This window comes from Mercurialis annua, linkage group LG1-X (genome assembly GCF_937616625.2).
Source record: "Mercurialis annua linkage group LG1-X, ddMerAnnu1.2, whole genome shotgun sequence".
In the NCBI taxonomy this organism is placed as follows: Eukaryota; Viridiplantae; Streptophyta; class Magnoliopsida; order Malpighiales; family Euphorbiaceae; genus Mercurialis; species Mercurialis annua.
The window spans coordinates 59982966-60000825 of NC_065570.1; the positions used below are offsets into that span (position 1 = coordinate 59982966).

At 26.9% G+C, this 17860-nt stretch overlaps 2 protein-coding genes across 2 annotated transcripts; one reads left to right on the top strand and one right to left on the bottom strand.

Annotated features, from left to right (window-relative positions):
- Positions 1 to 1499: 1499 nt before the first annotated feature.
- LOC126675252 (protein DETOXIFICATION 27-like) lies at positions 1500 to 8332 on the top strand. The gene is made up of 8 exons (XM_056104277.1): positions 1500 to 1973; positions 2112 to 2650; positions 2739 to 2825; positions 2963 to 3019; positions 6275 to 6513; positions 7361 to 7479; positions 8002 to 8091; positions 8211 to 8332. The coding sequence occupies exons 1-8, from the start codon at positions 1686 to 1688 to the stop codon at positions 8244 to 8246; spliced, it is 1455 nt and encodes a 484-aa protein (XP_055960252.1). The 5' UTR covers positions 1500 to 1685; the 3' UTR covers positions 8247 to 8332.
- A 7539-nt stretch (positions 8333 to 15871) lies between these two features.
- On the bottom strand, positions 15872 to 17080 carry LOC126664698 (putative clathrin assembly protein At4g40080). Its single transcript, XM_050357208.2, has one exon. It carries the CDS (start codon positions 17033 to 17035, stop codon positions 16058 to 16060), a length of 978 nt encoding a protein of 325 aa, XP_050213165.1. The 5' UTR covers positions 17036 to 17080; the 3' UTR covers positions 15872 to 16057.
- Positions 17081 to 17860: the final 780 nt, after the last annotated feature.

Genomic DNA, 17860 nt, shown 5'->3' on the forward strand with positions numbered 1-17860 from the left:
TGCGGGTTTAAGAATGAGAAGCGTTTGGGTAAAATTAATGTTTTAATTGATTTGAAGAAATCTGAGTTTAGGGCTTGTGTTATGCATAATGTGACGATTAATATTGGCACCAGCGTACGTAACTCGAATTTTTTATCGAGGGGGGTCAAAATTTTTTGACCGAACTATTTGCGGTTCATATGCTTTAAGTTAAATGGTATTGTCGTTCACCTAAATTTTTTACTTTCTTTTAGTTAAACAATAAATACTCTTTAAATAAAAAAACTATTTTACTTTTCATATTGAAATATTTTTAAAACGATATAATACGATTTTAAACATTATCAAGCGTTTTAAAAGTTTGAAGAGGAAAAAAAATGTTCGGCAAACGTTTAATCTTTTTAGATTCGTAATCCTTTTTCTTATATGATTAAATAAAGAGAGGTTAAAATATTACATTGTTATTATATTAAATCGGCAAAAACCAATTAGTATAATTTTTTTTTCCATCGTGTAATGTACAGCTGAATTTCTATTTGTGTCATAATTGTGGTTTCACCCACAGCCAACAATACCATTTATGAAAACTGAACATCCACCATTCAACTCGATATAAAATAAAACCTTTAATTATAGAAGATAATACATAGTTATGTAGAAGAAATAAGAAATAAATGTTATTTTACATGTAATCATAAAGAAATACATGATTTTTTCGTAAATTTTTTATTTATCGCTTAATCTTTTAAAATCTTCAATTACAGTAGATTTTTCATTTTTTGTTTCAATTGTATCTATTTGCTAAAATTAGAGTGGAAAAAAGCTCAAATATGTATTTTATATTATTTTATATTGTTTCAATTTGTTCTTTTATCATAAAAAATTCGAAATATGAAGGACAACCTTATTCCGCTTTAATTTAACCAAATGTTATAATTTAAACTGAACATTGGGATATATACTAAAATTAAAAAAATTGAAAGTTTGAATTATAAATAAAAAAAAGCTCAAAAAGTGGATATTTTTTAAAAAATAAACTTATAATTAATTAATGGATTGGGATTTCCTCAAGTTCATTGAACTTGAGGGGGTCATGTTCACGATCTACACCGTTCATTAATGAACGGTGTAGATTAATTTGATTAAAATTGTGCTTTTTTGATCTACACCGTTCATTTTGTAATAAACGGTTTAGATCGTGAACATGACCCCCTCAAGTTCATTTTAAACTTGAGGGAATCACAATCTTTAATTAATTGCTTCCAACAATAAAAAATATTGAATTTTGTTTGATAAGAAATCAATATGAATTCACGTTTAATTCGTAACTGAGACCTCACCTACTTGGCCAAGAAAGAAACGACTAATTACAGAAGAGACAGATTACAATTTCCTTATAAGATTTTGCAGCCACTAACTTTACTTTCTTTATATATCCTCATTTTCCACACATTTCTTTATAAGCTACTTTTTCCATTTATTCCGGTTTTACCATTAATTGTTTAATACTACTAGTTTAGACTTAAACAACTTCTGTTAATAAGTGATAAAATGTAGTTTAACTTAAAATTCAAGACTCATATAATAAGAGTACTCAATTTCAAGAACCATTAATTATAAACGCACCCGACTTTTAATCCTCGTGTCATTCTCCTCCAGAAGAAACGAACTAAAAATAAACATTTCAGAAAAGATTTAGACTCTTCATGGGGAGTAGCCATAGAAATGGTGACCTGGGTGAAGCATTGTTCACTGCAGAAGATGACGAGCTTATAATTTATAACGACGATCAAGACAGCAAGGACCTTACAAGAAGACTCTGGATTGAGACCAAGAAACTATGGCAAATCGCTGGCCCGGCTATTTTCGGAAGGATTGCTTCCTACTCTATGAACATTGTCTCCCAGGCCTTCGCTGGCCACCTCGGAGATGTTCAACTCGCTTCTATTTCCATGGCTAACACTGTCATAGTCGGTTTTACTTTTGGTCTCTTGGTAATTCTTTTTTTGTTAAATTCGGATTTCTTCCTAGTCAGTTGAATCTGGCATATTACAAATTAATAATCATTCAACCGCAATTTTTTTTATGAAAATGAAAATGAACGCTGAAACATGGAATTTCTTGTGTCATAGCTAGGAATGGCGAGCGCATTAGAAACGCTTTGTGGACAAGCATTTGGAGCAAAAAGATACGATATGCTTGGAATTTACATGCAAAGATCATGGATTGTATTATTCATGTGCTGTTTCTTGCTGCTGCCGTTATATCTATTTGCTTCTCCCATCTTGAAATGGATGGGACAGCCTGACGACGTAGCTGAACAGTCAGAGTTAGTCGCCATCTGGCTGCTACCGTTACATTTCAGCTTCGCATTTTTGTTCCCATTGCAAAGATTCCTGCAGTGCCAGCTAGAAAACCAGGTGATAGCTTGGGTTTCGTTGGGTGCGTTGATGATCAACGTGTTCACGAGCTGGCTTTTTGTTTATAGTCTGGATTTTGGTGTGGTTGGTGCTGCCATTGCTTTGGATATGTCGTATTGGGTTATGGTATTGGCGCTGTTTGTTTATGTTTTGTTTAGATGTCCTTTAACCTGGACTGGTTTCTCTATAAAAGCCATTTCAGGGTTATGGGAATTTGTTCAACTTTCTGCTGCTTCTGGTGTCATGCTCTGGTACTGTTTTTTTAATTTTTTTAATTATAGTTTAATGTCATTTTATTGATAAATGAAATTAAGAAGTTAGGCTTAATTGTGGGTGTAGCTTGGAGAATTGGTATTACAGAATACTGATGTTGATGACTGGATTTCTGCCAAATGCAACACTTGCTACAGATGCCTTGTCAGTCTGGTAAGATATACTTAGGGTTAAATTCTTTTGAACTAGACACACTTTTTACTAATAGAAAATTAATCCAAAATGATTAATATACATTTTAGCTAATTTTATTTGTTCATGGACCGTGTTGGTGTGATATGATTTTGCAGCATGTCTATAAATGGATGGGAGATGATGATTCCCCTGTCTTTCTTTGCAGCTACAGGGTACGTATAGTTTCTTCACTCATCTTTCAACTACTACTGTACTTACTGTTTTATTCATTCTCTCTTTCTTGGAAAAACGGGGGACTGGCCAGCTAAATGTTATTTTCTGGTAATCCCCTTATAGTTTTAAATAACTATAGTTTTATGCCCATGCAATTGTGCGAATTAGTTTAATATTATTTTTAAAATTTTTTAATTATGAAATGTTATATTATTTTTAACTTAAAAATGTTATGGTAGGCATAATTTTTACTTAATTCCAATTTAAATTAATTTTAATGATTAAATTAAAAATTTAATTTATATAAATTGATAACTTATTAGAACAATGAAACTCATTCGTATAAAGTAAAAATTACTGCAATAGTCATAGTATGTTAACTATTTTAAAATAACTTACTTAAAAATCATTTCAACTATACGTCATTCATAGTGAATTATGATGAATTTATTAATAGTACCAATAACAAGCTTAAAATGTTAAAATATTAGCTTATAGTAATTATAAACTACTTAAGAGGCAAAAATACAAAAATTAATCTGATAAAATTTTACAGCCTATGGTTTAAATGACAACATTAAAATAATTCTTATATTATGAACTTCATAATAATTTTAGAATACGAGTTTTATTTTTGTCATTAGTAAGGACATGAGTTTATAGTAATTGGTTAATTACATTGAAACTCATAAAAATACTAATTAGGTATAATTAGTGTTTTATTCAAATTACAAAATTAGTGAAAAATATTATTAATAACAACTTATGAAAACTAAATAAATGTTTTATCTAAATTAGAATTGAGGAAAATATTTTTTTAATCATCTCAATTATGTATATATAAAGTTTGTTTAATCTATTGTATTATCTGCATAATGATGTATATACATTTGACTTACATATTAAAACACTTTTATGGGGTAATTATTTTAACAATCAATGGCTTCATGAGCTATACAATATCTATTGTTCAGTTTTTAGGTAAAACAATTTTATATATCTGTAAAAATAACTAAATTGATATATGACAGGTGATTCGTCAAATTTGTCAACTTTTTAAAAAAACTAAAATTAAATAATAAATAAATTAGATGATGAATTTAATTAATAAAATAAAATATTTTTTAGCCTTTAAATTTATTTTTATGAAAATTCATAGTTAAAGAAAAAAACTTAAAATTTTAAGAAACTATCTATCTAATTTTTTAAAATTTATATTATTATAAAAAGATTCTTAATTTTAAGTGTCAATCTAAACTTTATTTTCATTAGTTAAACTTTCTGTCTGCCTTTTAGGTATAATTGTGATAATTTGTAAACTTGACAGATCAAATTGTCAAGTTTATTGTTGAAAAATAATTTATGTTAAATTTGTTTCATAGTATATATAAATTTATTTTGCTTAGTTTTTAGGCCTAAATATGCTAAACAACAAACTTTTTTCACTTTTTAGAAATGTATTCAATTTTTTAAAAAATTGTAAATTTATACTAACTTGGTCAATTTATTAAAAATCTATGCAATTTTTCAAAATTGATATTTTCTAAAATTTATTTTATCCAAATTATGGCATCCCAATTGAAACTCTTTTTCTTTTAAATACTTTTAAAAAAAACATTCAATTGCTACATGGGCACAATCGGTGGCACTACCAGAAATTTTTCCCAGTCCGGGCTAAATGTCCTCTTCTATATCTACAAAATAAAACGTAACACTCAAATTATTTTTTTTTATCACAAAAATTGAAAATTATTGGTATCCTAATAATAAATATATATACAATATATATATCCTAATAATAAATATATATACAAACTTAAATATATATACAATATATATATCCTAATAATAAATATATATACAATCTAAAATTATTGGTATCCTACTATTTAATTTGAGAGTGGGTTCTTTTCAAGTCCAAAATCCTCTCAATTCGCCTCAAGTACATTTAAATGGATACACCTCAACAAAATGATAAGAAAAATTGAGGAATTATTCTTGACATTTAGCAATACTGTTTCTTGATTGGTTTTCACTTAAATAAAAAGTCGAGGAAGAATTTCTATTATAAGATATTTTAAACTAGAATAGCATACTGTGTGTCGATTATAACTACTAGCACATCAGTCTCTTTGAATTTGGTGACGTTTTCTTCCTAATTATTTTGTCAAATATTCTGATTATTACGAATTCAACTTATTAGGTAGCTTAAAATAATTGGGAAACAATATTGCCTCTTCAAGATCAAGAGTTCATTCTATAATCTGATGCATAATTCAACAAAAATATTTTGAGCAAATTATATGAAACTCCTCAAATTTGACATAATTCACACTTTAGTCACTCTTATTTGAAAACTAAACTATGAGGCCCCTCATTTTCGCTTCCGTCATTTTAGTCCCTCCATACATTTTTAGTGTTAGTCAACGAAGTCAAAAAACTTATGGGTAAATTAATTATCAAATCTGAGGGACGAAATCGTTGACAAAAACAAAAGTGAGGGATGAAATCGTTGAGAAAAACAAAAGTGGGCACATACTTTCATTGACTTCGTTGACTAACATCCAAAAGGACGGAAGGACTAAATCGTTGACAAAAACAAAAGTGAGGGGCTATATAATTCAATTTTCAAATAACAGGGACTAAACTGTAGATTATTTCAAACGTGAGGGGTGTCATAGTAATTAACTCAAATATATTTCGTCCCTCTAATTTAGCATAAAAATATAAAAAAGTCCAAATTCATAATTTCAAACAAAAGCACCTCTAAGTTATTAATTTTAATCTTTTATGTCAATTTACTTAATATCAAATTAGAATGTAAACTCATCCAAAATTGAAAAATTATGGATTTGTTTGTCAAACACTACATATGTGAACTTGTTAATCTTTGGTGCCAAATTATAAGGATAAAAATGAATCTTTATTGAATACCTAATTAATTTTTTTGCTTTTTTAGAATACCTAATTAGTTAGGTAGATGGTCGAATACACATTAAATTTGAATTTAAACAAATTTTCCTCCTAAATTAACTTGCCAAGTATTCATACACACTAATGAGATTTTCCTTAATTTATTAGGCATTTAAAGTAATTGGGAAATAGTTTTCCCCTCTTCATAATCTAAAATTTATTTTTACTTCTAAAAGAACAATTTATTTTTGATTTTTTATTGTACGTCTTACTTCTTAGAATTGTTAAACTTAACAGTTATAGACTGATGGTGAAGGGCTTAATTGTCATAAAACTTACAGGGTGAGGGTGGCCAATGAATTAGGAGCTGGAAATGGGAATGCAGCAAAATTTGCAACAATAAACTCAGTGGTGCAATCAACTATAATTGGGCTACTCATTTGCATAAGTATCGTCTTATTACGCGACAAAGTTGCACTACTATTCACATCTAGTCCCGATGTTCTTCAACAGGTAGATAACCTCTATGTCCTTCTAGCAGTTACGATTCTCCTCAACAGTATTCAACCAGTTTTATCAGGTGAGTGATCAGTAAGATAAGTTTAGGATGCCTATTTGCAGAAATAAACAAAAGAATTTGGAAATTTTAATTCTTACCTAAATATAATGTATAATCGATCCATAATTAAGGGTTAGCGGAGTTCTTACGACAAGTGAATTTTTATACTTTATTGAATATGTTCCAAATAAAATATTCAGTAGTTTGGTCCATTAATTTTATAATTTTTATTAATTATATCCAGCAACAAATAAAAATCATGACAGATTTCATTAGTAAAAATAAAATATGTTTATAATTTTTTTAATTTATTTTTATGATAAATTAGTCCGTCTTTAAAAAAATATGAGATATTATCTATTTAGTTTTATCAAAATTGAAAACTACACAGAAAAGATAGGTTAGAAGGATTCGAGCCGGTGTTGGCTCGAACACCCTCCGATGCCACAGATAGACTGAATCGATAAGAGTTTAGAGTGAATATGAGTAATAAAAGGTGTCCTTTACCTGAATTAGGTCCATTAATATATAATAGATAGTCATTGCGTTGTAGTATGAGTTTTGTTACTGATTTGAGTTCATCTTCTTGTTAAGATTAGGTAAAATCCGTCTTTATCCCTGATTTCACGGGATAAGAGTGTTATCTGGTCTTCTGATAACACTGCGTACTGAGTCAGTGACTTCGAACTTGTCTCTGAGTCAGTGACTTCGGGCTTGTCTCTGAGTCAGTGATCAACGCCATCTGTGCGGTCTTGTTTACTATTCTGATGGTGTATCCATCGGTAATATATATATTCAAATAATCCTATGAATAGTTGAAAAATTACTAAAGAATTTTTATGAAGATCCATTTTGGTGATAACGGCAGGAGTGGCAGTAGGATCAGGATGGCAAGCATATGTTGCATATATCAATCTTGGGTGCTACTATTTTATTGGCCTGCCGCTTGGATATCTGATGGAGTCCGTCTTTAAGCTTGGTGTCAAAGTAAGCATTATCGACAATAATACATTTTGTTTTACTATTATTTTTTATTGACGTGAATAATATATATATATATATATATATATATATATGAATATTTTATTCAATTTAAATATATTATTATTTAAAATTTTAATGTGATGATTCTTTTTTTAAAATTAGACCATCCATTAATATCACATGTTTAGTGTTGTTCATGTTAGTATGAGCAACAACAAAATAAAATTAGTTATCAAGGATAGAGTAGGTTATCATTTTTAACAAGGTTAGAAGCTACTTTTAAATAAAAAGTTATCAAGTTAACAATCAAGTTGAAATACAAGGATTTAAAATGTATATTAGGAATTATTATATTATACCTAGCTAGCTAGCTTTTCAACAATAACTTCCAATTGAATTTAATGCGAGTTATTGTTTCTTAACTTATACTTTTGTCCCAAATAGACATGTAAGAAATGAACCCCCCATGCATAGTCTCACAATTCACAAATAAGATAATTGGTGGATAATTTTTTGGCTTTTTAGGGCATCTGGGGTGGAATGATATTTGGTGGAACTTTTGTTCAGACTGTTATTCTAGGCATCATAACTTTAAATTCAGATTGGGAAAAGGAGGTAAGTCTAGACTGAATAAAATTAATATTAATATTAATATAATTTATTTAATGTATTACTTATTAATTTTATTTTTTTATATTTTACGGGCTTCATAACCAAATTGATCAATTTTATAGGCTGAAAAGGCTCGTGCTAGCGTCACTACAACATAAGTCACTTTCAGCAACACCGGACAAGTGTTGCTGTATGTACAAAAACTGTTGTCTTAGGTCTACTGCAACGCTTTTCAATCGGCTACATTTGCGGCCGCTGCAATAGGTTTTGATAGCTATTGCAACAGTTTTTTTATACTATTGTAATACAAATAAAAGCGTTGCAATTTATAACAAAAGCAACGGTTTCAAACATCTATTGTAACAGTTTCCTAATGAATTTTAGGCAACATTTATTTTTTTAAGGCAACGATTTATATAGTACTTTAGGCAACATTTATTTTTATAAGGCAACGATTTATATAGTACTTTAGGCAACACTTATATATACTAATGCAATGGTTTGGCTAAAACTTTAAATAACGGTTCATATAGAATACGCAACAGTTTATACTTAAAGAACAAGAATTAAAAGCATAAATTAAAATTATTCGCTAAATTTAGAAACGGAAAACATTCACTAAAATAGGATAACATAAAATATTCATCAAAATTAGAAAACGGAAAATTTCATAAAATTCAAAATTGGAAAATATTCATCCATTACATCACAAATGGAAAATATTCATAAAAAATAACGATATACTACTTAATATTAAGTTATAGATTGCACAAGCTCTTCGGGTACAGTTATTAATAACTGCTTCCTTCTCCGTTCTTCAAATTGCTTCTCGTAACCCCTCTCACGATCGGGAGGCCTCTCACCTATAACAGTGAATTCCATTGTTAGAGGACAAAAACACTAACAGTTCTTGTCATTAAATGTTTGTAAAGATATTTCATATTGGAAAAGCTTGACATGCTTTGATGCATTAGGACGGTAAAAGAATTAGTCTACTTGTGAGTTAATTTTAAAATCGGTTCAAAAAGTTCTAGTTACTTAAATTTCTGAGCTCGACCATCATATACATATAACTCAGGAGTCTAAACTGTTTTGTTTTTAATTGAAAAAATATGCTTATGAGAGGAATAGAACCTACAATCTATTAGAATTGCTGCTGACGCTTACAATATTTGGACTATAGCTCTTTAATAGTTTAAAGAGATCTAAACAAGTCTGTTACACACATTAAATAATATATGTTTTTTAATTATATTAACTTTTTATAACTTTAAATGGCCTAACTATTTTTTAAATTCTAACATTTGCGTTGTTTTTATCAATTAAGACCAAATCTTTTAATTTTTACAGTTATGTACAATTTGAAAACTTTCTTTGCAATTATGGCCAAAATTTTAAATTTTATTTTATAAACTCGGTTGTTGTGATATTTTGTCATTCTCTGCTTGTATGCCTGAATACGAACAGCAGTCCGCTCTCTTCTTTCTTGCAATAAATTGAGGCACAATCGATGATTTTCCTCATTCTTTTACTCGTCAAAGAAATGCACTCATAAAGCAGGCATTCCAATCTCGGTCGTGACCATCGCCTTAGCCGCAAGTAAGTGAAAAAGGTGTTTCTCTTGTTCCTATTCGTGGAGTGGTTCAATAATTTCATAACACACTATGCAGTTCGTCTACCCATCTCCTTTTTGCCTCATCCAAACGGGGTTTAAACCCTTTAAGGATCGGTCTATTAGTTACTTCTGCCATGTTATTACTCTAGGGATGTGTGACCGACGTGAATCGTAAATCAATGTGAAGATCCGTGCAAAACTGAAAGCTCGGTAATCGAAATGCTTTCCATTGTCCGTTATCAGAACTCGGGGTAAACCAAAAAGACACACGATTTATCTCTAGAAGAAATCTTCTATCTTTGTTTCAGTTATGGTTGGTACTTGTTCCACTTCGACCCACTTTGTGAATAGGACAACAAACCACCAAGAGGAACTTCCTTTGCCGTGATGCTTTGGGGAATAGTCCCAAAAATTATATATCATTATCACTATATTGTTATTTAAAATAACTTAAAATATTAAATTATATTTTGTTTTTATTAATCAGACTCTTCTTTTTTCTTATTTACTTCTTGGATATAATTATCATGATTTTTAAAATTAATGAATCAGACTGTCAATATTATTTTTAATAGGAATATATCACTATTTATGCCAATTCAGTTACTATTAACAAATTATAAATTTATTTTGCCTTACAAAATAATTATCCAGTTTTTGTAAATTTATACTTATATAAATAAATAACCTAATAACTCAATAAAACCCAACTTTTTTTTTGACATTTTTTTATTTATAATTAAACTTTTAAAAATATCAATCATAGTTTGATTTTAATAAAGATGTCTTAATTGTAGCAAGTTAGACATATTTTTTTTAAAAAAAGATATCTTTTTAATTTTCTTCAATTATGACCAAAACTAATATATTTTTTCAATCATAAAAAATAATCAAAAAAAAAATATTAAGCTATAATTGACGAAATTAAAAAGTTTGGTTTTAAATGAAAAAATTTAAAAATATCGTCTTTATTTAAAAAAATTGAATAGTTGCCTACAGTGAAATGTATTTATCGAAATTAAGCCAAAATTAACAGTTTTAATTAATGTTTGAATTATAAATGAAAAAAGTTAAACAATTTAAATGTACAGAAACTATAGAAATGAGTTGATCAATTTATAACATGCCTTTTCATTTTGGTAATGGGCAAAATCCTATGCTATTATGAACTGGTTGCGCAGGGTGTATGGGAGGGTGGAATGATTTTTGGTGGAACTGCTATTCAGACTCTAATATTAGCCTACATAACCATCAACACTGACTGGGAAAAACAGGTTGGATCAATATCATATACTGAGTTTTTTTTCATTTGTAGTATTAATTTTCTTATGTGTAAAGGACCAATTTGATATCATACCATTTAATGTTGGCGAATTTCTAGGCTGATAAAGCTCGTGCCCGTTTAAACTAAATGGTGAAACCACAACCCACATGATCATATGATCAGTGTTAATGTTTTGCTTTTTGACAACAGAATTGCAGGGTTTGTTTTTTATTTCTTTAATTGGGTGCCACTGTTGTATTACTAATTATATATTTTTATACTCCCTCCGTTCTTTTTTAATTGTTCATTTAGCCAATATTGCACATACCAATATAGTGCTTCTTTTGTCTTAATTTAGGCAAAAGGTACAAAAACCATCGAATTTTTTCAGTTGGTACAAATCGCCCATTGTACTAAAAAAAGTACATATAACCACCTGAACTCGATTTTTTGGTACAAATAACCCACTGCCGTTAACAAAATCTTAACTCCGTTAAGTTTATAAATACAAGGTACAAAAAAACCATCATACTTTTTAAAACGGACAAATATAACCCTATAAAACATTTAACTTTATATTTATTTTTTAGACAATTATATTATTACCTTAATAAAGGTATATATTCATTATAATTTCAGAAAATACCATGTAAATTATATATATAGTATTTGAAACATAAAATTATTCTTCCATCAATAATAACATATATAAATTATTAATTCTTATACATTCTTTAAAGTATCTATGTATATGCTGAAATATTATAAATATATAATAATATTATCATTACTAAGAATAATAATAATAATAATAATAATAATAATAATAAACTACAACTATTTTAATAAAAATATTATATAATAACCAAAGAGTTGTTGCTCAAATGGTATAAGTATTGGACAACAAAACTGTTAAGATCGTGGATTCAATTCTTCTCACAAACGCTCCTCCTCCCTCAATTATAAAGAAATATATTATATAATATTATTTACATATACTAGTTATATTAATATATATTATGATAATTATATTTAAATTTAAATTTAGAAATATTTTAGTACAAATATAAATATATTTTAAAATTTACATATGATTAGTTTTTTTTTAATAAACATCTGATATTATAATTTTTAAACTTTAGTACTTATACTTTCATGTGTGCGCGCGCGCGTGTGTGCATAAAAATATTTTTCAATCAATGTTAAATATAAATTATAAATTTTACATATTTTTTAAAATACTAATATAAAATAATATATATATATTATTCTTAGAATTTAATATTATTATACATTTATAATATATTAGTATATAAATAGATATTTTAAGAATGTGTAAAAATTAACAACATATATAAGCCATTAGTGAATGAAAAATATTTTTATTTTTCAAATACTATATATATTTACATGATATTTTCTAAAATTATAATGAATATATACCTTTATTAAGGTAATAATATAATTGTCTAAAAAATTAAATATAAGGTTTAATGTTTTATAGGGTTATATTTGTCCGTTTTAAAAAGTATGATGGTTTTTTTGTACCTCGTATTTATAAACTTAACGGAGTTAAGATTTTGTTAACGGCAGTGGGTTATTTGTACCAAAAAATCGAGTTCAGGTGGTTATATGTACTTTTTTTAGTACAATGGGCTATTTGTACCAACTGAAAAAATTCGATGGTTTTTTTGTACCTTCTGCCCTTAATTTATAGGGCTTTGTACATAAATGCTTGATTTGGACTTGTTCTTTTCAAAAACACTCTCCTATTAAAAAGTTAGCACAATTACTCCTTTTTTAATTGAAAGATAGCAAATGTACCTTCTATCTAATAACAAAATCACAGATGCACGAAAAATTCTCTTCCACATATTAGGCTGAGTACAGCTAGTGGATCTTAATTTATTAGATTTGATATTACTTATCCTCTAATTCTAACAAAATATTATTATTATAATAATCTCCCTTTTTATCTCGTTTTTTTTAATCAATTACTATTATAGTTTACTCTATGAAGTATATAGCCACAATCCTATTCTTCATGTTCTTCTCATTAACGCCAGTTATTAAGTTGAATTTTGTTTATAGATAATAATTTTCTATAGCAGTGGCTCTAATTGTTTTATCTATTTTTGTTGCTAAATAATTTGAAAACTTGACAGCTACCCTTGTATATAGTGCTCCATCATTCAATTGTTTAATAAGTTATGTTGGCTCAGTTGTTTTTTTATCAATAAATAAGTTATAAAATGAAAAATAATAATTAAACATTTAATATTGAAATGATTTTTATCTAATTTAATTATAATATTATATTTTATCTTTATTTTTTTTTTGTAATTCAAATATAAAAAATATAATAGTATGTGTAAATTATAATAATTTCAGTGAGTGATATCATGAGATAGAATATATTAATTTTAATGTACGCCCTCCGTTCTTTTTTAGTTGTCCATTTAGCAAAATATATTTATCTTTAATTAGTTGTCTATTTAGAATTTCGATGTAATTTTAGCTATTATCTTAAAAATTTATCCATCCCTAATAAATGACTCCATGTTTTCATTTAAAAAATATTTATTAACTAATAGGCCTATATCAATATTTCTCTTTATAAATTAAGATAAAAGAGCACTATATTGGTATGTGCAATATTGGATAAATGGACAGTTAAAAAAGAACGGAGGGAGTAATGAGCAATTAATGAACAACCGACGAACAACTAAAAAATAACCGACAAGCAACCAAGAAGCAATTAAAAAGCAATATGAATTATTATTTTAGTAATATATTATATATTTTTCCTTTAGTTTGCTTAAAAAGTTATTAAATAGAAATTAATTATGCACTTTTTAATACTAAATAAATATAACTTCATTATCTATGAAAAACTAGAAAATATATCCAAAATGCACAAAATACTTTTTATATATAACATACACTAAATTTTAAATTGTTTAGTAAAATATTATGTGAGCAATTTAAAAGTAATCAAAGATCAACTGAAAAGTCACCAAAAAGCAACTAAAGAGCAACTCAAGTGTCATTGAAAAAATTATCAAACACAACAACTTAAAACTAAAAATAATCAAAGAGTATGAAAATTAAACATTAAATGAGAAATAAATATATGTTTTTAAAAAATAAAGATAATGCAATGTTATTATCCATATATAACCAAAAATAATATCCAAATTACATAAAATATTCTACATTTTAAATAGTAACCAAAAATAAATATAAAGTATGAGTAATTGAAAAGCTAGTAAAGAGCAAATGAAAAATAACCAAAAAAATACTAAAAGTGTTAAAACTTCAAGTGATGAAATAATTGTGTGAATAAAATGTCAAAACATTAACAATAATTTTTTTTAATTTATTAATATTGATCATTTAACAATTTAGTTAATTTGACATTATCAAGAGTGATTTTTTTATATAATTATCATGTTAATAAAATAATAATAAAAAAATAACTTTATAAAATAAAAATAAGAAATAGAGATCAAAATAAAAAAGATTAAAAATAATTATTAACAAATAAAAATACATATAGAACACAAGTGTCTAACTTTAGATGTCGCTTGTTTATATATTAAAGATAAATAATAAAATATGGAGATTTTTATAAATAAAATAATAATAAAAGATAAAATAAAAAAAATATTTACAAAAAAGAGCATTAAAGGAAAAATATTCATTATAAAAGATAAGTGTTTAAAGGCAAATAACAAATTCAATAGTATTAGAAAAGTGTTTAAAATAAATGACAGATGTCTATATATTTTTAAAAAATAGATTAATATAAAAAAATAAATTAAAATGATAACATTTTTCATTAGAGATAAATATATAGCGATAAATAGTAAATATTTTAATATAAATAAATTTGCATTCAAATTTAAAAAAATTAATCAAATTTTTAATAATTTAAATTTATAAACATTAACATGTATTATCAAAAACTAATATGATATGATAATAATGACAATTACTTGTGAAATGAGTATTATGTTAGTGTTGTCATGAAAATGGCGTATTTGTGCAAATTGAACATTAAAAAGGCGCACGCTTGCCAATGTTAAACATAAGGGAGTACTTTTACAAAGAAATGAAAAAGCTATGTGTAGGGCGTCAATTCCTCTCATTTATAAAGAAAAATACTAATATAGCCCTGTTAGTTAATAAATGCTTATTAAATTAAAACATAGAGTCATTTATTAGGCATGGGTAAACTTGGAAAATAAGTAGCTAATATCACATGGGATTTCTAAATGGACAACTATTTATAGACAAATAAAATTTGTTAAATGAACAACTAAAAAAGAACGGAAGGAGTAATAAATTATTGTATCCAATTGTGTCTCATAATATAAACTAATGATTTGTCAAAACTTTGCTTTATCTTATTTTTCTAAAAATTGATTAAGATAAAGTGAGATAGGTTAATAAAAACTTCCAAGTTGATGAGCAATGTGCTCCTATATCAATATCCCCAACTTGATTAATTCAATTGAAACATTTATTTATTTATGCAATTTTTCAATAAAAAATATAATACAAGTTGATCAATTCAATTGAAACATTTATTTATTTATGTAATATTCAAATACATTACTTCGCATATATATGTACAATTTACACCAATGACAATTTTTTATTCCGGATGCCACATCATTAAAAATGGCTGGATTTATAAAAAAAAAAACCGACATGAAACAAATAATAAAAGCTATAGTACAAAAAAGATATAAATTAAAAGTTGGGTACCGTTTTAATACAAGTCTTAAAGATTGGATACCATTTTACCTAATAACCTGCAATGTGCTCATTCAATTCAATTGAAACATTTATTTATTTATGCAATTTTTCAATAAAAAAATAAAATACAAGTTGATCAATTCAATTGAAACATTTATTTATTTATGTAATATTCAAATCCATTACTTCGCATGTATATGCACAATTTACACCATAACATAAAATTTAAGTTAGAATAATTCATACCTACTAGAAATATATACTATACAAAAATTTAATTGAAAACAAATTACAAAAGGTCAAAAATAAATAAATTGTAGAACAGCCTAAGAAAACCTGGTCCAATTCCACCAATCATCCACACCAGAATTCAATTGACTTGAATATTTTGTACTCTCCATTTTCAACAACTTAATTTTTCCTTTTTCCACAATCATTTCTTCACTCTTAATCTTTATCTCACTCAACGATTCCCATAATGAATCGTTCCTATTCCTGTTAACAAGCAGCAAACGCAATCTTTCTCTACAATTCTCAATTTGTTTCAAGTTACCAAGAAACTGAGTCAACTCACTGTAACTCAAACTCGTAATTTTTTCCCCGAGTTCCAAAATTCGGATGAATATTTCACGTTGAACCAATCTGTAATCATCTGAAACCAATCTAACTATCTCATAAATCAAATTGTTTCTTTGCAGATCTAAAGATTCAGGAACTTGACTTATTACTTCCACAAAATCGACTAGTACATCGATTTCTGATATCAAATCTTTACTCAAAACTGGTAAATCTTGAATTTCTTTGTCTTTCTTGTTTATCAAGTAATGACCAAGAAATCTTGAAACACTCATGTTTTGTTCTATAATGGTTGCATACCATTTTACCCAAGAAGACAATTCAGAATTTGATCCATCTCGAAACTTCGAAAGATTAAGAACATTTTTACCTATAAACGAAGGGTGATTAATAGATATATGATCTTTGAGAATAAAAGAGCCTTTTGTTATAATAACATGCATGATGAATAGGCATTTTAGGGCAACAGAAGCATTTTTTGTGCTATGTAGTCTGTTCATAAGAGCATAAGTGCATGTCGAAGCCGCGTCATGGCTAGAGAGATGGCTCCTAGAGAGCACAGCGGCGATGCGGTGGTCTGATGGTGGCGAGGAGGCGTCATGTGTGGTGGCACGGAGGATCGATATGTGTATTTTTGTGTGTCGTTTTGCTGATAGAGCAGTTTTGATAATGGAAGTTTTGTCTTTGAGAAATGATATGAGAATTTTTAGTTTCTTTGTTTGGCCCATCTGATGATTTGTAGTGAAAAGAAGAGAATAAATGAATAAGAGAGAAAATTGAAAGTTTCTTATATAATTATTGAGGATCAATTGGGTTGATTAATTTATTAGACACGGAGAAGTATTCATTTGGTTGTTTGATACAATTAACATGGTTGCTTCCACGGATTTGCCACGCTTGATTTTACCATTTCTTGCTTTGACAATGATTTTGTCAAATGTTATGCAAATTTGTTGGAAACTCATTGTTTGCCTTATGTGTCTCTATACATGTCTTTCTTTTCTTATTCATTACACGCCCACTAGGTATTATCTCTTATAGTCTTATAATTATAAAAGTGATAAGTTTTTATCTAAATAGATAAATTTGATGGTGTGAACCTCCTACCGGATTCAAGACTTCAGCAGGGTGTTATATATATATATATATATATATATATATATATATATATATATATATATATATTACAAATTTAAATTATAAAATATATAAATTTTAGCTAAACAAAATTAACAAAAATTATTTTTTATATAATTATCATGTGTCGAGTCGGATAATTAGAAAACTAAGAAATTGATTAAATTTAACTATTGAAGAATCTTGTTTTTTTTTTATTATATTTCAACTTAATTTACCGAATAAAAAATATATATGTAAATTAAATTATAAATTTTAAATAAATTTTAAATAAATACTTGGATAAATATAATTTTTAAAAATTTAATAGGCATCATTAAATAAACAATATAAGTAACTTACAAAAAATTCAATGTAATTGATTAGAATTTTAGTTTGTATGTTTTCAAAGTGAAATATAAAATGATACTCCCTCT